Source organism: Oncorhynchus masou, chromosome 16 (genome assembly GCF_036934945.1).
Source record: "Oncorhynchus masou masou isolate Uvic2021 chromosome 16, UVic_Omas_1.1, whole genome shotgun sequence".
Lineage (NCBI taxonomy): Eukaryota > Metazoa > Chordata > Actinopteri > Salmoniformes > Salmonidae > Oncorhynchus > Oncorhynchus masou.
This window is the reverse complement of record NC_088227.1, coordinates 46,853,936-46,865,953: the sequence shown is the minus strand read 5'-3', so window position 1 is coordinate 46,865,953 and position 12,018 is coordinate 46,853,936. Positions and strand designations below refer to the sequence as shown.

Genomic DNA, 12,018 nt, shown 5'->3' with positions numbered 1-12,018 from the left:
GCAAATACAGTTGTAACTTATTTTTTTAAACTTATTTTGTACATAATGTTGCTGCTACCGTCTCTTATGACAGAAAATAACTTCTGGACATCAGAACAGCGATTACTCACCTCGAACTGGAAGAAGCTTTTTTTTTTCTTTTTTTTTTTAGTACAACGAGAAGGATATACTGCTTTCCTGGGAACAGGCCCAAATCCCTGTCATTTGCGTGAAGAAAAGACTGAGGAAAAGAGGAAGCAGGCTGCCTTCTGTGAATCTGTAGGCGAGAGAGTTAACTCCCACTTTCCATCAATTCTACTGGCTAACGTGCAATCATTGGAAAATAAAATTGATGACCTACGATTACGATTATCCTCCCAACTGGACATTGAGAACTGTAATGTCCTATGTTTTACTGAGTCGTGGCTGAACGACGACACAGATAATATAGAGCTGGCGGGATTTTAAATTCACCGGCAGAACAGAGAAGCTACGTCTGGTAAGACGAGGGATGGGGGTGTGTGTCTATTTGTCAATAACAGCTGGTGCGCAATGTCTAATATTAAAGAAGTCTCGAGGTATTGCTCGCCTGAGGTAGAGAACCTCATGATAAGCTGTAGACCACACTATCTACCAAGAGAGTTCTCATCTGTTTTATTCGTAGCCATCTATTTACCACCACAGAACAAAGCTTGCATTAAGACCGCTCTCAACCAACTATATATATATATATATATATATATATATATATATATATATATATATATATATATATATATATATACCACCTTGTTGTGGGCCTACAATATGGTCATCAAATGCAAATCGCCATTCAATCATCATGGGATGTATTTCAATCAACTTTCTTATGCATTAAGGAGCTAGAATTGTGTGTGCTGAGAATGTTTTGGTAATGTTCCTGGAATGTTGTGGTAATGTTCCTGGAATGTTGTGGTAATGATCCTGGAATGTTGTGGTAATGTTCCTGGAATGTTGTGGTAATGTTCCTGGAATGTTGTGGTAATGCTGTTTGATTCAGAGTCCTCTGTCTCTGTACAACCCTGTGTGGATGAACCAGTGAGAGCTGGTCAAACTTTTAGCTTTTTGCCATTCTCAGTGCAGGTGGTACATAAAGCCCTGAAATCCTTAGATCAGAGAAAGCCTTATGTCTGTTAAATTGTCTGTCTTTAATGGTGGGCCCCAAGACTCTGTACTTGGTCCTCTCTTATTCACTATTTATATAAATGATTTAGACAAAAATGTCCAAAATGCGAAACTTAATTTTTATGCTGATGATACTGTTATTTACTGTTGTGCCTCGTCTCTCACAAAAGCTTTCCAGAGCTTGCAAACTGCTTTTTATACTGTTCAATATACCTTTTGTCAATTGAAGCTTATCCTCAATACTGACAAAACTAAACGAATTGGTGTTTTCTAATGCAAGAAATAGACCTCTGAACCTTTCATCTATTACTACCTGTCAGGGCAAGGAGATTGAGGTTGTAACCTCATATAAATATCTTGGAATTTTAATTGATGACGGCCTCTCTTTTAAATTGCATATTCAACAACTTACAAAAAAATTGAAGCTGAAATTGGTATTTTATTTTAGGAATAAGGCCTGTTTTTCTTTTGAAGCCAGAAGGAGGCTCGTATCAGCTACATTTATGCCTTTACTAGACTATGGGGATGTTTTATATATGAATGCTTCTTCTCAGTGTTTGAGATCAATTGACACCATGGCACTTTGAGATGTATTTTAAACTGCAAAACCCTTATGCACCACTGCACTTTGTATACCAGGGTTGGCTGGCCTTCTCTAGTCTCTCATAGGCTCAGGCACTGGTATACTTTTATTTACAAGCCATTTTGGGTTTACTACCTTTTTATTTGGGCATTTTTATTGTTCAGAAATGTGGTGGGTCGTCTCTTCGTTCGCTGGACTTTATCCTGCTAACTGTTCCAAATGTCCAAACTGAATTTGGTAAAAGCGCTTTTATGTCCTCTGCGCCATTGTCTTGGAACGCCTTACAGAATACTTTTAAACTGGAAGAACTTGTCCCGATCGGTGTTTTTAAATCACTGATGAATGATCCTGAGGCTGATTCCCTGACCTGTCAATGTTTTTAATTTGCTGTTTTTGATTTTGTTATACTCTTGTGAATTCTATGGTTTTACTAGATTGCCTGTAGTTTTTCATGTTGTTTGTCTGTGATTCTTGTAATGACTTTGCGTTGCCTATCTTGGCCAGGACGCTCTTGAAAAGGAGATTTTAAATCTCAATGAGCCCTTCCTGGTTAAATAAAGGTAAAATAAAAAATATATATATATATATAAAAAAATAAAAGGTGATATGTATATTGTGTGAACATCAATGGAATGTTATGTTACGATATGGAGGACAGAGGCTGGGATGTTTTCACCTAGAGAGGAGGAAGAAGGCCAGATTTACTAGAACAAACTGTGAGAGAGAGCAAGAAACAGAAAGAGATGTAGCAATATAAAAGTAATAAAATGGACTTATTTGGAAAGTGTGAAACATTGTGGGAATGCAGATGACTCCCGTAACCTTTAACTCAGAAAGGCTGTTCTGTTAAACATTGAATGACTGTCATCACAACTGAGCATATTCTATGTTTTGGGAACCTCTCTCTTGTAATGTACCCACACTGTTCCCACAGCCTCATGAAATGTTCTGGGAACCTCTCTCTTGTAATGTACCCACACTGTTCCCACAGCCCCATGAAATGTTCTGGGAACCTCTCTCTTGTAATGTACCCACACTGTTCCCACAGCCTCATGAAATGTTCTGGGAACCTCTCTCTTGTAATGTACCCACACTGTTCCCACAGCCTCATGAAATGTTCTGGGAACCTCTCTCTTGTAATGTACCCACACTGTTCCCACAGCCTCATGAAATGTTCTGGGAACCTTGAAATAAGGCTGTCAACATCAAAGGAGTGTTTTGTGCACCCTGAACCTGATACAATGAATGTCAGCTAATATGTTTAGTGTTTTGGGAACCTCTCTCTTGCCATATCCCCACAATGTTCCCACAACCTAAAACAAAATGTTTTAGGAAATTTTAAAGAACGTAAAAATGTGTTCTGGGAACATTCTGGGTATTTTGCATCCTAAAATAAACTTTGTAATAATCATCTGCACAACTGGACAGCTTTTGTATTTTGGGGAAATGTCTTTTGTGATGATGATCCCAACCTTTATAAGAACAGACAAAATACGTTCTGGGAACATTCTTGCAACATCAGGCGGATGTTTTGTACAAACATTGTATAATCATCACGAATGGACAGTTTTTGAGTTATGAGAACATTTGACGCAACCTAACGAATGTTCTGGGAACTTTCACTGAAGTAATTTTGGTTTGCTGGGAAAACATTACTGTTACATTGTGTTATTACATTCCCTGGAAACCTAAGGAGAACGTTTGGGGAACGTTCTGTTGCAGTTGTTTCAGATGTTGCACAACATTTAAGGTGAATGTTAGGAGAACATTCCAAGGATAATATATTTATAACATTAAAAAATATATAATAAATTGTTGTCAAAAACATTCTTTGAATATTTTGGGGATGTTATCATCCTAATATTATATGATGTTAGATAAAAACCTAACTAGAAAGTATTGGGAATGTTCCCAGTTTGCTGGGTTATGAATTCAGTTTCAACAGCTTCCCTCACATCTGATAAAGAAGCCAATCATTGTTGTTCAAGGATATTTGTTTAAGAATGTTAAAACTCTGAACACAATGAGAACATGTTCAATAGCACATTCTCTACCATTTACGTTTGAAATTATACAATAAATATTATTTCATAGTTTGGGCTTGTTTGCTGCTGGCACAGCTCCCCAAAATAGATTGTAAAATATATTTTCTTATCTTAATGGGACCACATTAATAGAGATTAAATCAATTGTTTTCTTTATGAAGGGACAATAAAGACAAATTAATTAAACTAATTTCTCTCTCTCTCTCTCTCTCTCTCTCTCTCCCTCCCTCTCTCTATCCACCCCTCTCTCACTTTCCCTCCATCCATCCAACTCTCTCTCTCTCTCTCTCTCGGTTCATCAGACCTCAGTCCGTTCCCAGGCCAGTTTGATCGTCAGTTCCCGGGTCTCCCCTCTCTGACGGAGTCTCGTTTTTCCAGTCCCAGAATGCACTACCCCACCACCTTCACCTACACCCCTCCCGTCACCGCCGCCATGTCGCTAGGCTCCACCCACTACCACACCTACCTGCCCCCTCCCTACCCCGGTTCCGCCCAAAGTCAGAGTGCACCCTTCCAAACCAGCAGTACTCCCTATCTTTACTATGGAGCCTCCTCTGGGTCGTACCAGTTCTCCATGGTTCCCGGGGGGGACCGCTCACCCTCCAGGATGGTTCCTCCCTGCACCAGCGCCTCCACCGGCAGCTCCCTGGCTAACCCTAACCTGCCCAGCCAAGGTGGGGGAGAGGGGGCGGTGGAGGGGGACGGGAGTCACAGCAACTCCCCCACTGTACTCAACCCTGCTGGGGGGCGCATGGACGAAGCTGTCTGGAGACCCTACTGAGGAGTTGGAATAGATGAAGGAGGCGGAACACGAGGAGGAAGAAGAGGAGGAAGATGAGGAGAAGAGGAGGAAGAGGAGGATGAAGAGAAGGAGGAAAGGAGAGGAGGCCCGAAGAAAGTAGGTGTGACAATGTAACTGATGTCATGGTTTTTAAAGCACAAATCCTTTTGAAAAGGGAGTTGTTGAGTTGCGATGAATAAACACCAGTGTCTCCTGCATCTGGAAATATACTCTGAGATAAAATGACAAAAGAAACAAAAGTAATGACTAGTATGAACCTGTCTGGAGGAATGTGCTGTGGCCAGACAGACAGACACTACAAAGGGATCTCGTCTCTTCTCAGCATCAATGAGACACAAACATAAACAATTATGGTAGACTGCCGGCCCCAGTGGAGAAGACATTATATTACTAAAGTATTACCGCATAGTAATCATAGTACTACAATATTACTATATAGTACTATACCATAATACTATAATACTACTATATAGTACTATACCATAGTACTACAATACTACTATATAGTACTATATCATAGTACTACAATATTACTATATAGTACTATACCATAATACTATAATGCTACTATATAGTACTATATCATAGTACTACAATATTACTATATAGTACTATACCATAATACTACAATACTACTATATAGTACTATATCATAGTACTACAATACTACTATATAGTACTATGCCATAGTACTACAATACTACTATATAGTACTATATCATAGTACTACAATATTACTATATAGTACTATACCATAATACTATAATACTACTATATAGTATTATATCATAGTACTACAACACTACTATATAGTACTATATCATAGTACTACAATACTACTATATAGTACTATACCATAGTATTACAATACTACTATATAGTACTATATCATAGTACTACAGTACTACTATATAGTACTATACCATATTACTACACTACTACTATATAGTACTACAATACTACTATATAGTACTATGTCATAGTACTACAATACTCCAGTATCATCATCCACAGCCTACATGACAATTATTCAGGCTATTTGAGGCAGACGGCTTGTTTTGGATTTCTATAAGGCTTTTAGCTGAGCATGTTATGTACTAGGACTATATAACAGGACTATATAACAGGACTATATAACAGGACTATATAACAGGACTATATAACAGGACTATATAACAGGACTATATAACAGGACTACATGACAGGACTATATAACAGGACTATATGACAGGACTATATAACAGGACTATATAACAGGACTATATGACAGGACTATATGACAGGACTATATAACTGGACTATATAACAGGACTATATAACAGGACTATATAACAGGACTATATAACAGGACTATATGACAGGACTATATAACTGGACTATATAACAGGACTATATAACAGGACTATATAACAGGACTATATAACAGGACTATATAACAGGACTATATAACAGGACTATATAACAGGACTATATAACAGGACTATATAACAGGACTATATAACAGGACTATATAACAGGACTATATAACAGGACTATATAACAGGACTATATAACAGGACTACATGACAGGACTACATAACAGGACTATATAACAGGACTATGTAACAGGACTATATAACAGGACTATATAACAGGACTATATAACAGGACTATATGACAGGACTATATAACAGGACTATATAACAGGACTATATGACGGGACTATATAACAGGACTATATAACAGGACTATATAACAGGACTATATAACAGGACTATATAACAGGACTATATAACAGGACTATATGACAGGACTATATAACAGGACTATATAACAGGACTATATGACAGGACTATATAACAGGACTATATAACAGGACTATATAACAGGACTATATAACAGGACTATATAACAGGACTATATAACTGGACTATATGACAGGACTACATGACAGGACTACATAACAGGACTATATAACAGGACTATATAACAGGACTATATAACAGGACTATATAACAGGACTATATAACAGGACTATATAACAGGACTACATAACAGGACTACATGACAGGACTATATGACAGGACTATATAACAGGACTATATAACAGGACTATATAACAGGACTATATAACAGGACTATATAACAGGACTATATAACAGGACTATATAACAGGACTGTATAACAGGACTGTATAACAGGACTGTATAACAGGACTATATAACAGGACTATATAACAGGACTATATAACAGGACTATATAACAGGACTATATAACAGGACTATATAACTGGACTATATGACAGGACTACATGACAGGACTACATAACAGGACTATATAACAGGACTATATAACAGGACTATATAACAGGACTATATAACGGGACTATATGACGGGACTATATAACAGGACTATATAACAGGACTATATAACAGGACTATATAACAGGACTATATAACAGGACTATATAACAGGACTATATGACAGGACTATATAACAGGACTATATAACAGGACTATATGACAGGACTATATAACAGGACTATATAACAGGACTATATAACAGGACTATATAACAGGACTATATAACAGGACTATATAACAGGACTATATAACTGGACTATATGACAGGACTACATGACAGGACTACATAACAGGACTATATAACAGGACTATATAACAGGACTATATAACAGGACTATATAACAGGACTATATAACAGGACTATATAACAGGACTATATAACAGGACTATATAACAGGACTATATAACAGGACTATATAACAGGACTATATGACAGGACTATATAACAGGACTATATAACAGGACTATATAACAGGACTATATAACAGGACTACATGACAGGACATCACTGAGTAGCAAAAGAGGACAGGAACATTTATGCTACCATGGTGATGACAGTCACACGTGTTACCATAGTGATGATGAGAGTCACGTGTATGTTATTGTGTGGTGGTATGAACAGCAAGTTTGCTTTAAAATGTCTGTACACTCATTTTATATCCATGAATTAAATTGGTATATTATTTGTGAAAAGATGATGTGGGTTGAGGAGTTTTAACTTATGAAGACATAAATGATGTAATGTATTTGTTAACTTGAGGGTAAAATCGTAATCTGAATATTTTTGATGCATGTGTTTGTCTACGTTTCATTAGATCCGCTCTGTCTCTCTTTTTCATTCAAAGATGTCTATTTTTAACATGTTGTAAGTTTAAACATCCTCTCCAAAGAGAATGAAAAAAATCATTTTGCTCTGTAAAATAATAATGATTTTGTCTGAATGATGACATCGTTGTGCGTACAGTAACTTCCTTAACGAGCAACAACATGACCGAATTCAACACCGAGCTCTGACTTCACACAGCAACAACATGACCGAATTCAACACTGAGCTCTGACTTCACACAGCAACAACATGACCGAATTCAACACCGAGCTCTGACTTCACACAGCAACAACATGACCGAATTCAACACCGAGCTCTGACTTCACACGGCAACAACATGACCGAATTCAACACCGAGCTCTGACTTCACACGGCAACAACATGTATTACGCCGTCGAACCACCGACAACTTGTTACTTCAATCAGGAAGGTACATTTTTGTCACAATGAAACGGTTCAAATCCCCGGAGCCGACAAGGTGAAAAATCTGTCTCAGTGCCCTTGAGCATGGCACTTAACCCTACAGTGCCTTGCGAAAGTATTCGGCCCCCTTGAACTTTGCGACCTTTTGCCACATTTCAGGCTTCAAACATAAAGATATAAAACTGTATTTTTTTGTGAAGAATCAACAACAAGTGGGACACAATCATGAAGTGGAACGATATTTATTGGATATTTCAAACTTTTTTAACAAATCAAAACTGAAAAATTGGGCGTGCAAAATTATTCAGCCCCTTTAAGTTAATACTTTGTAGCGCCACCTTTTGCTGCGATTACAGCTGTAAGTCGCTTGGGGTATGTCTCTATCAATTTTGCACATCGAGAGACTGAAATGTTTTCCCATTCCTCCTTGCAAAACAGCTCTAGCTCAGTGAGGTTGGATGGAGAACATTTGTGAACAGCAGTTTTCAGTTCTTTCCACAGATTCTCGATTGGATTCAGGTCTGGACTTTGACTTGGCCATAACACCTGGATATGTTTATTTTTGAACCCTTCCATTGTAGATTTTGCTTTATGTTTTGGATCATTGTCTTGTTGGAAGACAAATCTCCATCCCAGTCTCAGGTCTTTTGCAGACTCCATCAGGTTTTCTTCCAGAATGGTCCTGTATTTGGCTCCATCCATCTTCCCATCAATTTTAACCATCTTCCCTGTCCCTGCTGAAGAAATGCAGGCCCAAACCATGATGCTGCCACCACCATGTTTGACAGTGGGGATGGTGTGTTCAGGGTGATGAGCTGTGTTGCTTTTGCGCCAAACATAACGTTTTGCATTGTTGCCAAAAAGTTCAATTTTGGTTTCATCTGACCAGAGCACCTTCTTCCACATGTTTGGTGTGTCTTCCAGGTGGCTTATGGCAAACTTTAAACAACACTTTTTATGGATATCTTTAAGATATGGCTTTCTTCTTGCCACTCTTCCATAAAGGCCAGATTTGTGCAATATACGACTGATTGTTGTCCTATGGACAGAGTCTCCCACCTCAGCTGAAGATCTCTGCAGTTCATCCAGAGTGATCATGGGCCTCTTGGCTGCATCTCTGATCAGTCTTCTCCTTGTATGAGCTGAAAGTTTAGAGGGACGGCCAGGTCTTGGTAGATTTGCAGTGGTCTGATACTCCTTCCATTTCAAAATTATCGCTTGCACAGTGCTCCTTGGGATGTTTAAAGCTTGGGAAATCTTTTTGTATCCAAATCCGGCGTTAAACTTCTTCACAACAGTTTCTCGGACCTGCCTGGTGTGTTCCTTGTTCTTCATGATGCTCTCTGTGCTTTTAACGGACCTCTGAGACTATCACAGTGCAGGTGCATGTATACGGAGACTTGATTACACACAGGTGGATTGTATTTATCATCATTAGTCATTTAGGTCAACATTGGATCATTCAGAGATCCTCACTGAACTTCTGGAGAGAGTTTGCTGCACTGAAAGTAAAGGGGCTGAATAATTTTGCACGCCCAATTTTTCAGTTTTTGATTTGTTAAAAAAGTTTGAAATATCCAATAAATGTCGTTCCACTTCATGATTGTGTCCCACTTGTTGTTGATTCTTCACAAAAAAATACAGTTTTATATCTTTATGTTTGAAGCCTGAAATGTGGCAAAAGGTCGCAAAGTTCAAGGGGGCCGAATACTTTCGCAAGGCACTGTAATTGCTACAGAGGCACTTTACAATGGTGACCCTGGTCCTGAGCCCACCACCTGTGCTTGTCAGGGGGATTTGGGATATCACATTTTCATTAGACACTTGAGTGTAAGCACCCCCAAAATTATTATTATTATTATTATACAAAAGCAATATTTATAGTTACTGACACAGGTACACGGATACACAGATATACAGAATCACAGATATACAGATACACAGATACACAGATACACATGTACACAGATACACAGATACACATGTACACATGTACACAGATACACAGATACACAGATACACAGATACACATGTACACATGTACACAGATACACAGATACACAGATACACAGATACACAGATACACAGGTACACATGTACACATGTACACAGATACACAGATACACAGATACACATGTACACATGTACACAGATACACAGATACACAGATACACATGTACACATGTACACATGTACACAGATACACAGATACACATGTACACATGTACACAGATACACAGATACACAGATACACAGATACACATGTACACACGTACACAGATACACAGATACACATGTACACATGTACACAGATACACAGATACACAGATACACAGAATCACACGTACACAGATACACAGATACACAGATACACATGTACACAGATACACAGATACACAGATACACAGAATCACACGTACACAGATACACAGATACACAGATACACATGTACACACGTACACAGATACACAGATACACAGATACACAGATACACAGAATCACACGTACACAGATACACAGATACACAGATACACAGATACACAGATACACAGAATCACACGTACACAGATACACAGATACACAGATACACAGATACACAGATACACAGAATCACAGAATCACACGTACACAGATACACAGATACACAGATACACAGATACACATGTACACACGTACACAGATACACAGATACACAGAATCACACGTACACAGATACACAGATACACAGATACACAGATACACAGATACACAGAATCACACGTACACAGATACACAGATACACAGATACACAGATACACAGAATCACACGTACACAGATACACATGTACACACGTACACAGATACACAGATACACATGTACACACGTACACAGATACACAGATACACAGAATCACACGTACACAGATACACAGATACACAGATACACAGATACACAGAATCACACGTACACAGATACACAGATACACAGATACACATGTAGGCCAAAGATCAAGATGGTTGTGCCAGGCTTTTTGGTGTCCACAACACACAGTACTGTATGGTGTAGCTGGTCAGCATGAACACCTCATCCTGCCTGGCTTCACACTCAGTTCAATATGAGTCACATACATACACTCTCTACATTAACAATCACATACACTCTCTATATTAACAATCACATACACTCTCTATATTAACAATCACATACACTCTACATTAACAATCACATACACTATCTACATTAACAATCACATACACTCTCTATATTAACAATCACATACACTCTCTACATTAACAATCACATACACTATCTATATTAACAATCACATACACTCTCTATATTAACAATCACATACACTCTCTATATTAACAATCACATACACTCTCTATATTAACAATCACATACACTCTCTACATTAACAATCACATACACTCTCTACATTAACAATCACATACACTATCTACATTAACAATCACATACACTCTCTACATTAACAATCACATACACCATCTATATTAATTAACAATCACATACACTCTCTACATTAACAATCACATACACTCTCTACATTAACAATCACATACACTATCTATATTAATTAACAATCACATACACTCTCTATATTAACAATCACATACACTCTCTACATTAACAATCACATACACTATCTACATTAACAATCACATACACTCTCTACATTAACAATCACATACACTCTCTACATTAACAATCACATACACTCTCTACATTAACAATCACATACACTATCTATATTAATTAACAATCACATACACTCTCTACATTAACAATCACATACACTCTATATTAACAATCACATACACTCTCTACATTAACAATCACATACACTCTCTAT

The 12,018-nt window shown here is 37.8% G+C and overlaps 1 protein-coding gene across 2 annotated transcripts in view; it reads left to right on the top strand.

The window, feature by feature from the left end:
* Positions 1–5,059, top strand: part of LOC135558021 (runt-related transcription factor 2-like) — a 112,025-nt gene extending 106,966 nt beyond the window's left edge. For both annotated transcript variants that reach the window (XM_064991791.1, XM_064991790.1), the window contains one exon: positions 4,074–5,059. In XM_064991791.1, coding sequence (XP_064847863.1) covers positions 4,074–4,552 — 479 coding nt within the window. In that variant the 3' untranslated portion in view covers positions 4,553–5,059. The remainder of the gene's footprint in view (positions 1–4,073) is intronic.
* The last annotated feature ends 6,959 nt before the right edge of the window (positions 5,060–12,018 follow it).